The sequence below is a fragment of the Amphiprion ocellaris genome, chromosome 16 (genome assembly GCF_022539595.1).
Source record: "Amphiprion ocellaris isolate individual 3 ecotype Okinawa chromosome 16, ASM2253959v1, whole genome shotgun sequence".
Taxonomy (NCBI): Eukaryota; Metazoa; Chordata; class Actinopteri; family Pomacentridae; genus Amphiprion; species Amphiprion ocellaris.
Genome location: NC_072781.1, coordinates 28,846,672 through 28,867,313, shown reverse-complemented (window position 1 = coordinate 28,867,313; position 20,642 = coordinate 28,846,672). Strand labels below are relative to the sequence as shown.

General features: G+C 36.2%; 1 protein-coding gene across 1 annotated transcript in view; it reads left to right on the top strand.

The window, feature by feature from the left end:
• slc30a6 (solute carrier family 30 member 6) overlaps positions 1-20,642 on the top strand; it is a 94,378-nt gene that overhangs the window by 63,812 nt on the left and 9,924 nt on the right. The window contains exons 10-11 of the mRNA XM_023286775.3: positions 3,730-3,778; positions 18,665-18,784. Coding sequence (XP_023142543.2) covers positions 3,730-3,778; positions 18,665-18,784 — 169 coding nt within the window. The remainder of the gene's footprint in view (positions 1-3,729; positions 3,779-18,664; positions 18,785-20,642) is intronic.

Below are 20,642 nucleotides of genomic sequence, written 5' to 3'. Positions count from 1 at the left end.
TTTTTATGAGTGTTTGGGTGCTGAGGATTAATATCTGATCTGAATGTGACCTTAAAGTAGGCTAACTTTTAAGGTGGAATACCAGAGTTGTACATTCATACATAGCAGAATTACAGTTTTAAGAGCTGCACTACATCCTGGCTATGAAAACACAACACAGAGCAGAGGAGACGTTCACCTTGTAGGTCAGAGAGCAGGTCGGGTTGGTGTCAACCTCCGGACATTTAAGCTTCACTGAGACTCAGTCAGCTGTAAAAACACACTGCAACATGGTGATGAAGAGGAGGAGGTCTTCATCCCTCCTTCATTTCTCTCCCTCTCACCATTTCTTCCTTAATAAGTGAACAAGCAGTGGAATTGAGAAGTGATGTACAGAAACAAGAAAGAAACTGATGAAGGAAGGAGGGAAGAAGAAGATGGAGATGTGAGGAATCCTTTTGTTTTCTCTCATGTCCTCTGCTTGTGTCCTTCTCTCTTTTCCTCTTCCATCTTTTCTCCCCTCTGTTGTTGCTTCCTCCTCTCCTCTTTTCTCCCCTCTTTATTTCTTCCTCTCCTCTTCTGTTGTTTTCTCCTCTGCTCCTCTTTTTTCTCTCCTCTTTTCCTCCCTTCTTTCTCCTCCCCTCTCCTCTCTTTTCCTCTCCTCTCATCTTTCATTTCTTTCCTCTAATCTCCTCTTAAATCCTTACCTCTTTTAATTTCCTCTCGTCTCCTCTCTTCTTCCATCTTTCCTCCCCTTTTCTCTCATTTCCTTTTCTCTCTTCCTCTCTCGTCTTCTTCCTTCTTTTATCCTCCCCTGTCTTTCCTCTCCTCTCCTCCTCTATTTCCATCTTTCCTCCCCTCTGTTGTTACTTCATCCTCTCCTAATTTCTCTCCTCTTTATGTCTTCCTCTCCTCCTCTCTCCTGTTTTGTCCTCCCCTCTTGTTGCCTCCTCTCCTCCTCCTCCCCTCTCTTCCCTCTTCTCTTTCCCCTCTCCTCCCCTCTTTCTTCTCTTTTTCCCTTTCCTCTCTTTTTGTTTTCTCCTCTCCTCTTTCCTCTTCTGTCCTCGTTTCACCTCTCCCCTCCTTTTTCTTCCTCTTTTTTCCTGTCCCGTCTTTCCATCCTCCTCATTACTTCCTCCTCCCTTGTTTCCTCCTCCTCTCCTCTGTTCATATCTTCCTCTCCTCTTTTTTCCTCCTGTCTTCTCCTCCTCTCTTATTTCCTCCTCCTCGCCTCTATTTTTCTCTCCTCTCCCTTTCACTTCCTTTCCTCTTCCATCTTTCCTCCCCTCGGTTGTTACCTCCTCCTCTCCTCTTTTCTCCCCTCTATATTTCTTCCTCTCCTCTCTTCTGTTTCCTCCTCCTCTCTTTTTGTTTTATCCTCCTCTTTTTCTCTCCTCTTTCCTCCCTCCTTTCTCCTCTTTTCTCCTCTGACTCACTTTCAGTATGAACAGTGTAGAGATGAATGAGGTCAGCTGTGTGTGTGTGTGTGTGTGTGTGTGTGTGTGTGTGTGTGTGTGTGTGTGTGTGTGTGTGTGTGTGTGTGTGTGTGTGTGTGTGTGTGTGTCAGAGCTGTCTGCTCTTGCGTTCACAGCAGTCTCAACATCACTTAACATCTGACATTTTGGAGAGAAGGAGGAGGGGGGATGAAACTACACAACAGACACACACTTAACTTTCCCCAAACACACAGCATCTCTCACTCATTACACACACTCAGACACACACAGACACACACACACACACACACAGACACACAGACACAAACTCTCTCTCTGACAGAGCGAGACTAAAAGTGCATTATGCAACCATGTTCCAGACAGTGGTAATGTAGTGTGCCAGGGGGCCGTGCAGGCAGAAGAACACACACCGTCGTACACACAGATCATAAATAAGTCACTCCATTAAAATGTTTGTTTAGACTGACTCACCCTGCTAGCAAAAACAAACAAAGCACACACACCTTGGCTGCACACACACACTGATTCTGAGCAGGATGGAATGTGAAGGCCTTTGACCTGACGCAGTGCCTTCGGGCCCGGCGCTGTCGCCAAACATTAAAACCGGCGACGGCGCAGCCGAGCGAGAGCGCTTATCTTTTTTTAAAGACGAGAGGGCGATATTTTTATCCCCTCATCGCAGAGGAGATGGCTCGCCTCCATTTAAAGACTTTATAATCAGTCTGGTGCCCGAAAGAAAACAGAAATAAACAAAACCAAGTCTGAGCAACAGCACCAAATTTAGTTTTTTGTTTCAGGTGCTGCAGGAATCTATAGGAAGGAGACAGCTGTGAAAGGAAACAGCTGTGGCTTAATATTTCATGCAGCGTTGAACTAGAAATAGGTTTTGTGTTCTTGTCTTCGTCTGAAACCTCAGAGATGAAAAACTTTCCCTGCACATTAACACAAGCATCATTGTAGCGGATTAGAAAGTTCCCTGTACTGTAGTAACACACTGATAAAGAAGGTTAATTAGAAAAATGGTCAAAAAAATCCATCTTTTTCTGCTTCCAGCTGCTTTAATGTGAAAATGATCTGATATAATTCTTCGTTCTAATAGATTTTTGGCTTCTGAATTGCTGATCAAACTTTTTTTGTACTGTTTCACGGCTAAATATGTCACGTGTTTTGTGTTCTTGTTTTCATCTGAAACCCCATCTGAAGAACTTTTCCTCTACAAGCAGTCAGGTTTCATTGTAGTGGATTAGAAAGTCACCTCAGCAACTTAAAGGAAAAATATTACAGTCAAGTCACTTAACAGCCAAATAGCTTCATCTTTTTCTGGTTCCAGATGTTCGAATGTGAAAATGATCTCGTAGTTCTTAGTATGTCATTGTTATAATAGATTATTGGCTTAGTCATTTGTCATTATTTCATGGCTGATATTTTATAGATAAATAACACCTTATTAGAAAGTGCAGCAGCTGTTCTCTTTCTCAGGTACGAGTGGATTAGAAATATACCTTTACTACTATAAAAAAAGACATTAAAAAACAGTTGAATAACATTTAAAAACCATAAAAAAGAAAAACATCATCTGTACGATATTATTTTAGTGGTAAAACAGTGCAGTTTAAATGCTGGAAAGGAGCAAATTAGTCCTTAACATACAGATTATTTTGTTTAAATAACACAAATATCTGTCATTAAAGTGCAATTATTTGCTCATTTAAATGCAATTTTATAAAAAAAGTGTAATTTTATGGTCGAACATTGAAAATTAAACTTTAAAAAAATTATAGAAATAAATTTTCATGTTGATGTTATTGACAGTTTTGGACAGCTTATTTTCACGCTCAAGAAAAAAAAACACCTTTTCCTATGATTTTTGTAGTTATTATCTGTAATTTAACTAACAGGGAACATTTTTTAATAGCAGTAAATTGTTGAAGAAATTTTACTTCAAAACTGTTTAAAAAAAGTTTTGAATTTAAAAACTTCACAGTGGGTTTTTTTCAAATTTGCTTTTTACTGAATCTCCGAGGAATAACATGACCTGGAAACACGGAAAATGACCTGGAAAATCTACACAAACATAATATCAGTTATGCTAATCTTTGATTGCTAATAATCAGTTCCAGGAAGATTTCATTCTGAACTGAATGTCAGTGATCAAACCTGTACTGTTGCAGTAAAGGTCATAAAGTCTGTGGCTGTTTCGTGTTGCTGCTTTGTGTTTGTTTTTTGTATTAAATGGCTGTGATTGATGTGATTCACACTGAAGGCTGCTCTCTCCATCCGTCTCTTCCTGCAGCCGCCAGCAGCAGTTGGCTTCAGGAGCACGTAGCAGATCTGAGTCGAAGGTAAGAACATCAACAATCATTATTTCTCCGCTTATCGTCCGTCCCGTCTCTCTGTTTTCAGCCTCTTTATCAGCAGATCTCAGGTAGGAACAGGAAGGATCTGCTTACACCGACTCAACACACAACCATCCTGTTTGTTAGCTCATATTCTGTGTTCTAGGTTAAAGCTGCACAGTATATCCACACTGAGATGTGCAAAATATTCACATCTGCCAGATAAAATAAGGGAGAACAACTCAAACATACCAAGATTTCTGCTTAATGTAATCTGACTGACTCAGAATCAGATTTTGTATGTTTTTAAAGCTTTATTTTACAGAGAATGAGCTTGTTAGCATGTATTCTCCACATGTGCAACAAAATGAGCAAAGAACAGGACAAAAACATCAAAAATATTTAAAATGCTATCAATAATATTTTAGATCAATATATCAAATAGTTAGCAAGATTTTTTTATTTTAAGGTGGTCCATTGACCCAATTGCAGCAGATTTTTTTGCTTTGAAATTTAAGATTATTAGAAAGGCAAAATTTCAGGAACTATTAAAGGCAAAAATGAGAATTTTTCCCTGTTGTTTCCTGTCATGTAATTGATTCAGAATCTGCAGTATTGGACAAGTAAATCAAATAGTCTTTGACTATGATTGAGTTGAAATGTGGGAAAAAATTGTGAAAAGTCCCAACTTTGAGCCACATTAACAAAAAAACAATGACAATACAGGAGCTAACTAGTGCTATGTTTTTGAAAAACGTGTAGCTACTAGGGCTGGCCTGAATAGCAGTTTCTGGGCTCCAGATATTTGGCCCGATTAATGACAAATATCCGAATATTCGGTTCAGTTCTTGACGTCCGACGGTGTTGCTGAAGTACTGCAGTTGAAGAGATTTTGTTTATTTGTATTATTCATTTAGTAGTGTTGATGTGGGATTTGTTTTGAAAATCCATTTTTATGTATTTTTTGTTGTTTAAGATAAAATATAATTTCAGTTGCACTTTTAAGAAGAGGACATGCGTGTTGTATTGCACAGCTTACCCTACCTCAGAGAATTAAAAAGGGATTCTCTTTATTTTGTTCAAGAAAAGATAAAATATAATTTGTTGTTTTTATATATCTAAATATGTATTTTTTTTTAATATGCATTCATTGCATAGTTTGTGTTTTGTCAACCCAGTATCGGAAATCGTATTGAATCATGAGTTGAGTGTATCGTTACATCCCTATAAATATGTAAAGAAAGTTATTTTTGTTAAACTTTCATAGCTGAGTGAGCAGGTTCGACAAGCTGTACCACAAAAACAAGCTAGGATAGTGTGATCCAAGTAGAGTTCTGGAGTCTCAGAGTGGTTCTCCAAATATATAATATCAGAATTTCTATCTAAAAAAAAAAAAACCACCTAAACAATCTATATAAGTATATATGTTTTAATTTATACAAGACAGATATCAAGCAAATTAAAGATTGTAGAGCAAAATCTGTTCTAAAAATCATCTGGTCTGAGGTTGGTTCACTGCTTCAGTTTCTGTCCTGCTGCAGTGCAGATGTGAGTCTTTGTTTCTGGGAGCTAAATGTTCCTCCGCCGACACTTTCTGGTCACTTGATATTTGTGGCTGGAAGACGATACTTTGCACCAGAGTGTTAAATTCTGTTGATGCAAAGTGTTTCTCCAAAGAGCTGCCACCGTTTTCTGGTTCCTGCAGATTTTTTACCAGTTGGGCAGAAACAACCTCAGAAACACTTCAACAATTCACCAAAACTCAGAATAATAAATACAATTTAAATATAGTCGTGGAACGTCTGCATTGGCGATTATTATACCAAGAAACTGCAGTACAAAAACACAACATGTTACTGTATATTTCAATCTTGGATATCTTAATCATAATTCTTCCAGTGGAAAATTTCTAAAGTTTGTCCAAAAATTTGCTATAGATTTGTCAGTAAGTGTTCTTTTGAGTCGTAAAAATCAACGGGAGAGCAACTATTGGACAATAGTAATAAATACAGGCAATTCATGAATAGCAAAAAGAAAACTGTTCCATAGAAAGTTTGATCATTTAATTTACATCATCAAATGCAAACTGCCATTATTCCAAGCCATTTGGGTTCTGTAAAGCGTCTGGAGACAATCTGAATTGTAATTTGCACTAAATAAATAAAATTGAATTGTAATTGAATTAAGCCACATAATAAAAACGCAAATTTCAGTTCTCAGTAATAAATAAAATATTGATAGCATGCGTAACTGTTATATTCATCCACTGTAGTTAACACTTGTAGACACTTAGTGTTTTATGTATTGATTGCAAATCTTGTAAGTTATCGACATAAAAATAATGTTTCTACCTTTTTTCCCCTCTGATTTACTTTAATTTTACAGTTTTTCCCCAATTTTTGAATTTTAAAGTACAGATAATATCAAGTAAAATTCCAGAAAAAATTATTGATTTACACGTTAACCATAAAAAAACTATATACATTAAAAACCAAGCCAAAACTTAATATAAAAATATAAATATCAAAAATCTGTATTTGTCTAAATGGTACAACATTTGAACGTGAAATTACAAGATATTTACTGTATTTAAATACGCAAAAATATTATTTTACACATATTTGCAATAGTTTGAAAGGAAAAATCTGTCTATTAATGATTAAAAAATAGTAAAGTCATTTATTTAACTGGTATTCATTTTTATTGTTGACGTGTCATACCACACACAAGATATTTCGAGCTTCTGCCTTTCATTTGCAAATAGTAAAATATCTATAGTAGCCCGTTTTTTTTTTGTATTGATAATACCTGTGCACACTTGGAAAATTGTTTTACATATTAACTGCATTTTTAAAAAACTCATCATAAAAGAAATAATCAAAAGAAATTCAACTTTTTTATGCTTTTAACTTGTTTTTTGTTTTTACAGTATGCTGTTATTTTACAGATTTGTCCCGTTTTGTTAAATTACAACTAATAACAAGTAAAATAATGGGGAAAAAAATCTGAATTTACATGTTGACCATGAAAAAAAATCAAAACTGTAATGAATACTTTAATAAAAATAAATTATTTCACAACATTTGACAGTAAAATGACACTATTTTTGATTCATTTTGATATTTTAATCAGCAAAAAATATTAATTTACACGTATTTATCACAATTTAAAAATAAAATTATAGATTTTAAAGATTGAGAAAAAGTAAATCAATTTTCTAGCCCCCTTTTTTTTGGATATATGGTAGTGCACAGAAGGCATTTCTGAGTTCTCTCTGCTTCTAGCCAAAGTTGAGTTGTTCCAGGACTTGATACTTCTGTGAAAAATGAGCCCACAGCGAGTAAAAAACACAGAAACTCTTTGGAGTTCAGTAGGTTAAACACGTCTGTACAGGAACATGTGTGTCCTAGAAGCCTTATTCTTTCTTACGTCAGATTACACAATATAGACATGAACTAAACGGTGTTTCCACAGTTACATCATGAGATTATGAACAGCAGACACATCATTAGATAATGTCATCGTCTGTCACGTCCAGGATTCCTATACATCTTCCTTCCTTTTGTTTGGATATATGGTAGTGCACAGACAATCTTTCTGAGTTCTCTCTGCTTCTAGGAATAGTTGTGTTGTTTTAGGACTTCATATTTCAGAGAAAAATGAGCCCATGCTGAGAAAAATACGCAGAAACTGTTTGGAGTTCAGTGGGTTAAACACGTCTGTACAGGAACATATGTGTCCTAGAAGCCTTGTTCTTTCTTACGTCGGATTACACGGTATAGACATGAACTAAACGGTGCTTTCACAGTTACATCATGAGATTATGAAAGGCAGACACGTCGTTAGATCATGTCGTAGTCTGTCGCGTCCAGGAACCTATACATCTAGCTGTGCGTTACCATAGTGACATATTGAGTGACTGTGCAGCAGCCGGCTGCTCGGTGTTTTGATGAATATTGCATCCCACTGCTCGATCCCTCATCTGAACTATACAATGTGTACACACACACACACACACACACACACACACACACACACACACACACACACACACACACACACACACACACACACACTCTGCGTCAGCAGCTCCATCGGTGCGAGTTACTCGGGGCGACAGCCTGGAGAGTTGTGCAGCAGAACTGAGCCGTGATTGGCTGAGAGGGCAGAAGTGAACAGGACGTCCCAGCCTAGTTTCCACTCTGTGGCTGTGTGTGTGTGTGTGTGTGTGTGTGAGATGCTGCTCCAGTGTGTGTGTGTGAGTGTGTTGCTGCTGTCTGTGTTGTAATGGCTCGTCCCCACTTAACCCCAGCAGGGTCTGGGGCCAACTAGGTTACATAAAGCCTGCTGCTCTGTCAGCCTCACCAGCCACAAGCCGGAGCTCAGTGAGTCTGTGGAAGCTGCCATCAGGGAGAACTCAGGCACAAATTCAGAAAAAGTGACAGAGGAGGAAAGATTTAGCAGATTTAGATTGTTCGAATCAAATCCTGCTTCTTCTAGTTGAATTTAATAAGTACAAGAAGAATCTAAAATATCTTCACAGAACTGTTGTTTTGTGCTGTTTGTCCATGAAGATGTTACTTTAGATACTTTTAAAGATTTTAAAACAAAAAGATTATTATTGATTGACCCACTTTTGAAATTTGAAAATGTTTGAACAACAGTATCTAAGGAACTATTAAAGATAAAAACCTGAAATTTTCACTGTGTTTTCTCATCATGGCATTGATTCAGAATTTGCAGTATTGTACAAGTAGATCTAGTGAGCTCTGATTATGGGTGAATTGAAATAGGAAAAAATCCCATCTTTATGTGCAAATTAGCAAAAAACATTGACAATGCAGAAGTTAACTAGATATATTTTCTGAACCATGTGTAGTTGCACATCACAATAGTACAGAACTAAACACACAGAATACTTCATAATATGAAATACTTGATAAGTTGTTGTTGTTTAACTTTCATGACCAGTTGTAAAACAAAAACATTGCTAGCTAGCCTGATCCAAGTAGAGTTCTGGAGTTTCAAAATGGTTCCAAATACAACTAAAATGTTTTTTTGGTTTGTTTGATTTTTAAATTGTTGCCTTTTTTCATTTTTGGATTCAACTCTATAGATGTAAATGTTGGTTTTGAGGAGACTTATTATGTAGCTGTGAGTCATTTGTAAATGATCTGTGCATTAATTCATCAGTGTGAGATCAGCAGAAAATATCAATGACAAAACACATTGATCTGTTGGAATTATGGGGGTTTTCATCTTTAGATTATGTTAATTTCATCCTAAATAATTAAGAACTAATACTTAATAATCAAGTTCCTAAAATATTTTTATTGTTATGTCACATTGAAATGATTTATGATTTGATCTTTATTGAAGGTAAGTCATAATGAATTAACGATAAATATTGAATTTGAAGTGAAACATTTTATCGTGATAAATTTTTCAGCTATGTCACCAAACACAAGTTAACAGTTGTAATAATTAGCTTATGTGTGCCAACTGATTTATGTTTTTAATTGTTATGACACTGATACATAAAAATTATTACTTATGTTTGTTCATGAATAGGTTGAAGAGCTTAAATTCAAATTAAACCTTTTTTTTACCAGACGTTTATTGAAAATAGCTCACAAAAAATTATTAATAATTATGACTATTGAGTGAGTGGAACACTTAATAGAGGTTTAACTGTAAAATTTAGCCCTACATGGACATACAACATCCAAGATTTGTTATATTATCAATTCCTGTGTATTTGCATGCATTAAAAAAATGCTATTCTCCCGGTACAGTGCAAATACAGATAATAACAATAAATAGCTATAAAAATATACCTAAATGGACATCTGCTGCATGGCCAACAAAAAAGTTGCCACCTGGACTTAACTAAGCAAGTTTCCATTGGATAATTACTGCAGTGATGAATATGTTTCAGCTGTAACAGCTTATTTAACCCTAGCTGATGCAGTGAGGAGCTTCTCATTTCTTGAACAGCCATATTGGAAGACATAAACTGTGGTCATAGAAAGGATGTTCATCTGTTTCGGAAGGATCAAATTATTGGCCTACATCAAGCAAAGAAAACAACTATGGAGATGAAACTAATAAAATCAGGTTAACAACCGTCCAACACATTATTAAATCCTGAAAGATAGTAGTGAACCATCATCTTCGAAGAACAAATGTGGTCCATCATGTGATCTGATGAGTTCAGATTTACCCTGTTCCAGAGTGATGGGGGCATCAGGGTAAGAAGAGAGGCAGATGAAGTGATGCACTCATCATGGCTAGTTCCTACCAGCCTGTGGGGGTTTAGGGTTATGATCTGGGGTTGGTCAGGTTCAGCAACGTTATGTTCCCAAAGAATGAGGTCAGCTGACTACCTGAATGTACTGAATGACCAAGTCTTTACGTCAACGGAGTTTATCTTCCCTGATGGCATGGACATGTTCCAAGATGATGATGCCAGGATTCATGGGGCTCACATTGAGAATGAGTGGATCAGGGAGCATGAGATGGATTGTCCTCCACAGAGTCCAGACCTCAGCCCCACTGAAAATCTTTGGGATGTTTTGGAGAAAACTTTTCATACTGGTCCGACTCTCCCATCATTAATATAAGATCTTGGTGTAAAATGAACGCAACTCTGTACAGAAATAAATGCTTTGACATTGCAGAAGCTTATCGAAATGATGCCACGGTGAATGAGTGTTGTTCTCAAAGCTAAAGGCGGTCCAACAAAATATTAGAGGGTGCGACTTTTATATTTGGCCAAGCAGTATAATTCCAAATCAACGATTATGTTGTTTGTGTAGTTTGTAAAGCTGCCATAAAGAAGGATGTGTTCAGCTGTCACATGACCCAGATGATTCCTAAAGAGCTCAGTGCGTCTCTTAAAGATGTCAACTCTGCAACCAGAAACACAGTATTAGCGAAATATCTGAGTTTCAGTGACAGCACAAGACAAATATATAGGTACAGGGGCATCTCCAAAACATTATGCGGAATTACGGAGACGGAAACTGAAATCTAGAAACATGTGGCAAAAGACTAAGTGTTAAAATCATTATGTTGTCATCCAGTATCCAGTGTTTGTGTGTTGCTATAATCTGCTGTGTGTGGGACGGGATGAACACACACATGCACACACACACAGGGTCACACGTCAAATTATATCAATGCATCAGCAGGGATTATGGGATCGCTGGGATTGTCGGCTTCATCCTCAACTCTCAGCATCTCCTCTTTTTCTTTCAGTCATCTCTTTCTCACTTGAGATTTTTCAGTTTTGCTTGTCTTGCATCATTTTTATCCTCTTCTGGTTTAAGTATGTTCATCGTTGATCAATTTCTGGACATTTTTAAGGCTCTCTCTTTTAAGAAGTATGTTATTTTGATTGTGTTTTTACGTCTAACACTCAATCTCAAGTGATTTCCTGTGACGTTATTGCTCACGGTGCTCTCATTTTCCCCTAAAATATAAAGTCCTGAACATCTATGGAAACAGAACAACAAGAAATAGAAGTAGAGATAACTCAGAAATTTCTTCAGTGCAGAATGACACACTTATGACATAATCATAAAAAAATTACCATGCAAAAGCGGAATTTGTTAGATTTTTTTCCGTAGTGTTTTTGTTCTTTTTATTTACAAAAATTGAAAAAAAACCCAACAACTTAGAAGCAACATGAACAGCATTTTTGAACACTAGAAAAAATAAATTGTGGCTCTCCATACTATATATATATATTAATAATTAAATTTTTTATTTGTTTTCATACTCGTCTCCTATCTGCTCCATTTAAACACTGCCTGCAGTTCAGCCAACAAGTCTCGCAGTTGCAACTGAGTCACTGTTGACATCACGTTTTTTGATTTTTACAGGATTTGCTTTGCGTCAAACGCTTTACTTTTGCAAAATTCTTTCCTGAGACATGTAAACGACAATGATTTTGATGAAACTACACTATTTTTAAGCCAGATTTGAGTTTTCTAACTGAATGGCAAGCTCAAGGACTGTTACAAAGTTGAGAATCAAATGATGCTTTCCTGATTTTACAGTTTTCTGGCTCTGTCTGACATTTTTGTCATGCTACTTTACTTTTGCACCACAGAGCACATAATTTTTAGTTTTTTATAGACCCTGGTCAGTGCATATGGTTCATTTTTGGCAAATTTTTACATGAAAATACAGTAGTTTTGTTGAAATATCACAGTTTTGAGTTCAGATCTGGTTAATTCTGGTTAATTATCATGATGAAACCAAAAGCCAAACATGATAAATTCAAGGAAAGTTCTTTTTTTTTATTGTGTTTGAATCTGATAATGTCATCATTTTGGCAATTTCAAATCTGCCGGTAAATTTAAGACCAAGACAGTTACGAAAATAATTCCCGTCTTCAACAAAGTGTATTCTATTTGCATAAGATTATGTCTCCAAATCTGTAGAACTTGAAGCCTCATGCGGTGAATATTAGTAGGAGGATGATGCCGCTGCAGCAGCACTAAACACGAAGCCTCATTTTCTGCATGAATCAAAGGATCCTGCAGGGAAAGAAAGAAAAAAGCATGATGAACGTGTGGAGGAGAACCCAGCGGCTGCACTGCTGTGAATCACTGCTCAGTTTTGGACTCTGGGGCTTTGATATGAACACACAGCGTCCTGCAGTGAATCACAACATGTGCTCACGTATCCCACAAACATCAGTGCAGCTCCGTCATCTGGTCCCAGCAGTGTTTCCATTATTCACCGTCTGCAGGATCAGACCGAGGTGACACCGACTGTCCACTTCAGACTCTTAACACCGACCTTCACCGAGTTTTCAGAGGAAACACATGAATGTAGCTGCTGATAGCTCTGCTAACACATGACGCAATTCATCCTCCTGATTCTTCTTCTTCACCTTCTTCTTCTTCTATGTCTTCTTCTCCTTCTACGTCTTCTTCTTCGTCTTCTTCTTGAACATCTTCTATGTCATATACGTCTTCTTCTACGTCATCTACGTCTTCTTCTTCTACGTCTTCTTCTACGTCTTCTTCTTCTACGTCATCTACGTCTTCTTCTACGTCATCTACGTCTTCTTCTTCTTCTACGTCTTCTTCTTCTTGTACGTCTTCTTCTCCTTCTACGTCTTCTTCTTCGTCTTCTTCTTGAACATCTTGCCGGTGGCCAACATGCGGCTGACATCTTTGACATTAATGACGTGTTGACATCCGTGTCACTCTTTGTTTCTAAACATTATTTAATGACAAACACCTCACGGCGCTGACCCTCCCTCCATGCTGCGCTCCATGTCTGTGACAGCACTTTGACGTATTGAAAATTCAATCTGACACTCAGCGCCGGGCCAATCCGCCGGGAGACGCATTCATTGACCCGTTAATGCGTTCCAGGAACGCTGGGCCGGGTGTGTTACCCAGATGGTGTACGGGGCGCGACTCTGTTTGGGTTTTTGGGAATTAGATGACTGTTTGAGACCAGCTAGTTTTCCCTACAGCTACAAAAATGTCAAAGCTTTGTCATCTACACTCAGTGGCCTCTTTATTAGCTTCACCTGTACAGTTTAACAGCACCGCTCTGCCAATTGAAAATGTAAAAAGTTTGTAAAAATACATTAAATATTAAATTGCATTAGGTTTACCTACATAAAGAGGCCAGTGCATTGAGTTAAGTAAACATAAGACAAATACAGTGTGAAAAAAATTTAGAAAAAATAAAAATCTGCCAGAGAATAATGCATAAAAAGCTGTAGATTACTTTAACATTCAAAAACTGTAAAAAATTTTACACTCACTAATGAATTTGATTATATTATTAGTTAGAATTTAACAAAATTGGAGAAATCTGTAAAATAACAGTTAATGAATTTATGTATTTTTAAAATCATTTTTTGGTCTTTTGCAGATTTTTCCTTCAAATAATGGCAGATAGCTGCAAAATAATGATAATTTAGTAGCTTTAAAAACAGCAAAACAGTTTAGTTTGTGTACAGTCACAGATTATAAAAGAATTAATTAATATTTATTCCTCATAATGCAGTTTTGGCCTGTTTTTTAATGGTTAATGAATAAATTTTAAATATTTTTGCTATAATTTTACGAGTTATTAGTTTCAAACAGCATAGTGGAGAAAATCTGTAAAATATCAGTAACAAAAGAACAATTTTTCAGTAATTTATGCCAATTTTTCTGTTAAAGTTTAGTATTCTTAAGCGGATTTAAATTCAGTAAATCAGTATAAAATAAATTTTATGGCCAAACTTTGTAAAAGAAAGTATACATATTTTTAATTATTTACAGCTTTGGCCTGTTATTTTTTCTTGAAATAACTAATAAATTAAAATATCTATTTCTATAATTTTTATAAGTTATTAGTTTTAATCAACATAACTGAGAAAATCTGTAAAATCACACCTTATTTGCTGTGTTTCATGATTAATATACAGAATTTTTCTTTTGAATAATGACAAATATTTGTAAAATATTTTTTTGCTGACAGTATAATTTTGCAGTCAAATGTCATAAAATAGTAAAACAACAAAAAAAACACATAGTTGATGTTATTATTGACAGTTTTGGCTTCTTTTTTTAACCTGCATGTGTAATTAATTCATTTTTGTAAATAGAACAAGTTAAGAAAGAAGCAGTACGATTAAGTTTACCTGCAAAATTGGAACATTTTTCAAAACACTGCGGGTTTATATTGAGTACGTCTATTTAGAGAAAGATGTTTTTACTGTGTCGAGCTTTCTGAAGCCTGTTTTCTTGGTTGAATGTGGTCATAACTTTGACGACAGGATTAAGAACGAGGATGGTATTTTCCTGTGAGGTAAAATGGCTTTAAATGGAGGCTGCTCTTCAGTCAGCATTCAGAAGTAATTTCTGCTCCATCAAATGGCAGTTTATCTTTTTTAATATGAGTTATTCTCTTTAGATTACAGAAGATTTCAGTTTTGTAGAATAGGAACTCTGCATGTGATTGCTGTGGTTAAATAAAGCTGCCAAGCCTTTTTTAAAAACACTCGCAGGCTCTGTTTAGTCTCAGTTTATGGACGGGCGTGTTATTGATGTGTGTCCTCAGTGACCTCGTTCAATTAAACTAACAGCAGTCAAGTCCCCCTGATTAAATCTGCTTCTCGGCCCGGACATCCAGAGCTCGCAGCTGTTGTCGAAGCCAGCGACACGTGACGAAGTGTCAGGGTCCAACTTAACGGCTTCAGTTTACTTTAAAATGTGTCGGCCGCGTCGTCTGTTCACTCTAAAGCTTTACTGAGCCTCACGGGTTCTCTGGAGACAAACTCAGACTTTTATCTTCCAAAAAGTCAGAGCACAGAAAAGTTAGTTACAGGTTTATGCAGAACAAACTATGATGGTCTGATTCTTCTTCTACGTTTATCAGGTGAAACATCTGGTGTGCGTGTGTGTGTGTAAGTGTGTGTGTAAGTGTGTGTGTGTGTGTGCTTCCTCTCTACTCTGTATTCTGTGCAGGATGAGACATTATTAAAAGACAGATGGAAGTTGATTTTTTTTTTATTTTACTAAATTGTAAAAGATCAGAATCAGCATGTCAAGTGCCCACAGGTGTTACCAACACCAGTTTTACTAATTATATTTTAAAAATTTTCCCAGTCATGCTTCCGCTCTGCTCTGTGTAAACACCCCTGAACTTTTGACACATTCATTTTTTAAAAAAGATGCGTGGAGTCAAGTGATTTTTATAGAATATCATGATTTTAAGTACAGATTTGGTGATGTTTCACAACATAATGGCACATCACAGATGATTACTTCTGGAACCACAAAATATTTAATTTAAAATATCAAAACACAGAAAATCAAGACATCTGTGATGGTTATTCACTTAACAAAACCGTTTCAAAATTTCCAACAAATTGATTAATCAGCTATTTTTTGAGCTTTATTTGATTAATGGAACTTTTTAAAAAAAAATTTAAATAATTGTTTTGGTTATAAATTGTTTTGTTTTGGCAACTTTGTCCTTAAAATGTTTTAAAATTATGAAAAATGATCCTTCAAATATCTACAAATGTTTAATTCAATTAAAAAAAAGTAAAAAAATTAAGTTAAAATAGCAAAAAAAAAAAAAACAGAAAAACGGACAAAACATTTTCTGGTTCATTTGATAAAAATTTCCAACAAATTGATTGATAACAGAGTTTTTTCAGCTTCATCTGATTAATCTAACTTTTTTTTTCCTCTGAAATATTTTTATTGTTTTTTCCTTCTATACAGGTTGTGCACATATGACATATATAGCAGGGATGGCCATTACGCAGAGGTCTGCAGTAGTACACACTTGCTCATGCATAAAAGGAACAACAACTAATGTGACAGAGGTATAGACTTTACAACAGGATTTATCCCGGGTGGTATCCCAAATCCCCACAGATCCACAGTGCGCTAAAGAAGTAATTAAATGAATTTAAAAGAAAAAAGAGTTCCTAAATATTTCTAATCTGGAGTGTAGCAATGAAAGGAGCTGGAAGTCAGGACATTATGAACTAGGCGAGAAGAGAAAACATAGAGCACCTCTAGAATAAAATGGGACGACAGGAGAGGCTTACTTTGGCGGATGATTCCTGAAGTATTCCAGGAAGGGCCTCCACACTTTTTGAAATTTCAAATTTGAGTTGCAAATTGAGTAGCGAATTTTCTCCAGTTTTAGACGAGACATAATGTCTCTGAGCCACTGAGCATGGATGAGCGGGGCAGCATCCCTCCACCTTAGTAGAACAGCCCGCCTGGCCAGGAGAGAGGAAGTCAAGCAGGTATCCTCTTCTCCAGTGGTACCAAGAAGAGCCACAAGAGGGTTCAGTTCTAAACTGAGGTTGAGAATTAGGGACAGAGTGTGAAAGACACCTCTCCAGTATTTTTCCAAGCCGGGGCATGACCAGAACATGTGGATAAGAGAAGCCTCACACGTCCTACATCCGTCACATCGGGGGTCAACATCTTAATATAGCTTTTAAAAAATGTTTTTAATAAACTATCTTGGTTATAAATTGTCAGAAAATAGTCCATTTTAGTCGAATTTGTGGCTTGTTTTGTCCAAACAACAGCCTAAAACTAAAAAAAATAAATGTTTGTTATCATAAAAGATAAAGGAAGCTCGCAAATGTTTACATTTAATCAGTTTAAACCAATTACTTTCTGCTTAAAAGGGATTTTTAAGGTATTTTTTCAGTCAGTTAATCTTGTTTATTGAAATGATTTCAGCTCTTGTTTGTTTGTCCAGTTAAAACAAGGGGTCAGTCACATTTACTCTTAACTTTTGCCTCTTTTGGTCATTTATCTGCGGCTCACGCTTTTTAAATTGTTTTCAATTCACTCCAGCCTCTAATCCTCAACAAATAATGAAAACATGTATCAGTATAAATATAGAATAGATTATCAGTAACCCAGAATCCAATCTGTGCTCTGTTCAGGTTTTTAAAGCTGAAAAGAGCAGTCGGTGTAAATTTTGATGATTTATCAGGAGAAAGGAACAAATATAATGTAATCTGAAGACACTGTATCATTATGATGGACATTTTTGATCATTTTCTGATGTTTAATTGGTAAAAAAAAAAACAAAAAAAAACGGGCAGACACTGTACAGCATTTCGTCCTAAATATGCAGTCGAAGCTCAAACTAAACACAGATTTCAAAGAATTTTCCTCTGAAAGAAGATCAGAATTAACTGAGACTTTACTTCTCTGTCTGGACTTTGTTGAAGCAGGATGTGCAGGAGCTTAGACTAACATAACACGAAGCAAAACAGGAATGATCCCATCAAGTCCAGTTCAAGTCCCCTAAAGTCCATTATGATGGTGTGATCGGGTTAAAGGCCTAATCCTAAAGACAAACATAAACACAGGAGGATTGAGCTCCGAGCGAAGCTGCAGCTCAGAGAGGATGACGAACAGCACTCGGACCTCCAGAGACGGCAGAAAAATGTTGTTTTATTAGTTTCACTCCCAGAAAAAAAATTAAAAAATATTCTTAGAACATCTGCTTTTAACTCCTGTCAAATGAGGAAACAGCCTCCATGTTATTGTCTCACTGAAAACTAAAGCAGACGTCGTGCATTTTTGTTAAAAATAATCAATCGTGATGTGCAGCTCAAATTAAATCGAGTTGAATAAAGTTTTTGATGTATAAGATGGATGTAGTTCTACCATGAACATAAAGTAAAATGAAAAAGCTGCAGCTGTCTGGTAGAAATAGAGTCTGGTTTGTTTGTCCTCAGGCAGGATTCAGATTCATATCACAGCAGTTTCAGTACAAGAGTCATTCCAGAATTGGAGGACATTTGGGCTTCAAAATGTTTGAAGAATAAACCTTCTCTGTTATAGTTTTCTGTTACATATTGATCAATAATAGGTAGTAAACTATCAAAGGTTTGATTGGCTCATTGGTACCATTTTTATTCCATGTTTAATATGTTGTTTGCTAACCCTACTCTAATCACAGTAACAAGGTTGCTAATCCATGCTGATGTAGGTTTTTTCTCAGGAGTAGAAGCTACATATTTAGCTAGCTGTTACTGCTGACCAAGAGGACAAACTGACTGATGAAAACAGTAAAGAAAAAAGAAATTTTTCTTATCCTGATAATCTGCATAACAGGGTTACATGAGGTAGAGTGAGACGTTCAATCAAGGCTGACAATGTTATGAAAATAATTATAAATGTCTTTTAGGTTCATCTTTGTTACAGTGAGTGAAGGAAACTGAAGAAAACTCAAAGTGAATTGTGTTTCATTTAATTACATTTTTCTGTCCTTCAGCTGCAGAGCATTTGGAGTTAGTTTAGTGTGAAAATCTGGAGGTGATCATGTGCACTAATCCTGTGTCTGTTTGTTTTGGTTTGTTTGTTTGTGTGTGTGCAGTTTGTGTGGCATCATTCCAGGTCTCAGCAGTGTGTTGTTACCTCGCATGAACCCGTTCGTCCTGATCAACGTGGCAGGAGCTCTGTCGCTCTGCATCACCTACATGCTCATAGAAATCAAGTAAGGATTAATCTCACTGTGTGGCCTCCAAATCCCTAAATTCACCATCATCAGTCTCTACTTACCAGCAAACGGGTAGATTTTGACGTTTGATTGCTGCTGGAAATTCAACTCTCCTGATCTGTGCTGAACTTAGAATACATCCTGAGACCAGGGAGAGACAAAACAATAACCTCCTCCTTTGTTTTTGAATAAAAATACCAAAAATCACATACCTAATTAAATGTGCCTGCAGCTTGTGAATCGCTGACTGTATTTATGAAGGAGATCATGCCAGAAAGATGTTTCTTGTGATTTTTAGCCACTTAAAATAGCAAAGCCTGTCTAAGTATAAATAATATATATCGCCATTTGTATTTGTGAGACTTTCACTGTCAAAAACCTGCAAAACCTGACTGAGAAATATCAAATATGTCCATGTTTGTTGATGTATCATGCAAACCGAAAAAGGGACGGCAAGAGGACCATGGACACAAGATTCGAGGAAATATGTTCCTGCATAATCTCAGATTTTGAAAAGAGTTTACTTTTTTGTTATTTGAGACATAAAACTAAGTTAAAAACATAATATTTCTTCATGATTTTGAGAATTTCATGTTTTCAGACTTCAAAGTTACAAAAAAATACAACCAAGTCTGATCTGGGAGGCTACTGTAAGACTTCAATATCTCCAGAAATATAGCTCCCATCACCATGAAATTTGGTGAAGGCAAAGATAAATACTTCACAACAGATGCAGATTACAGAATAACTCCAGCAGAGGCCAACTTTTTAAATGATCACGTCTTGAAAATGGAAAAAAGTTTAACATTTTCAAATGACTATTAGGCCCCCAGAAAGTAAGTGTATCTTAAGTTGTGCTCATAAGTTTACAGGCCCTGGAAAACTTTTTGAAATATTGTCAGTTTTGTTTTAGAAAATATGTTTGATCATGGAAAAACTTTTCTTTTATTTAGGGTTGGTGGTCAGACAAAGTTATTTATTATCACGGAATTGTATTTGCTCTGATCATTCATGTTTTCATTAAAGAATGTTTTACAAACTCTGACAGGTTATGTAAACTTATGGGCACAACTATTTATTAGTGGTGAGACACTATTGAAAAAATTTATCTAATTAATTACAGGCTTTTTAATCAACTAATCGTGATTAATCGCATTTTTGTGAAATAGTAATGTTTGACACAATAAGCAAAGTTTTTCATTTCAAATAAATTTTGATTGATGACTGAATCGATGAATAGATGTACACATGAACTTAAACAACAAAAACGTTTGTGTCATTTGTATTTATCTGCATTTTTCATCTGTCTACATTCACAGATTACTCAAACTCAAAGTGCAATTATAGCAATTATATTCAACATTTTAAGACTTTTTGTAAACTCAAGCACTTTCAGTGTCTTCTAAAGTGGTCTATTATGGGATGGCTACACAGTTTCCAGTACCAGGACTGTTGTAGCTAGTGTTAGCGGTGGTGCTAACAGCAACATGTTTTTCATTGAGGTGATACCTTCGGCTTGAAGTGCTGCAGTGATCAGAAAACTTTGTGTTGCACAATTTGCACACAACCAGGCTTTTATCCAAGCTGCCATCAGGAAGCTGTTTCACATTCTCCTTGAAAACTCACACTTTTATCCATGTGCTAACATAACTGCACAGCAGTTTTCTAATCATCAATGAGCCTTTCAGCACCATTAGCTAACACAATGTAGCATTAGAACACAGGAGTGATGGTTGCTGGAAATGTTCCTCTGTACCTCTATGGAGATATTCCATTAAAAATCAGCTGTTTCCAGCTAGAATAGTCATTTGTCACATTAACTATGTCTAGACTGTATTTCTGATTCAGTTAATGT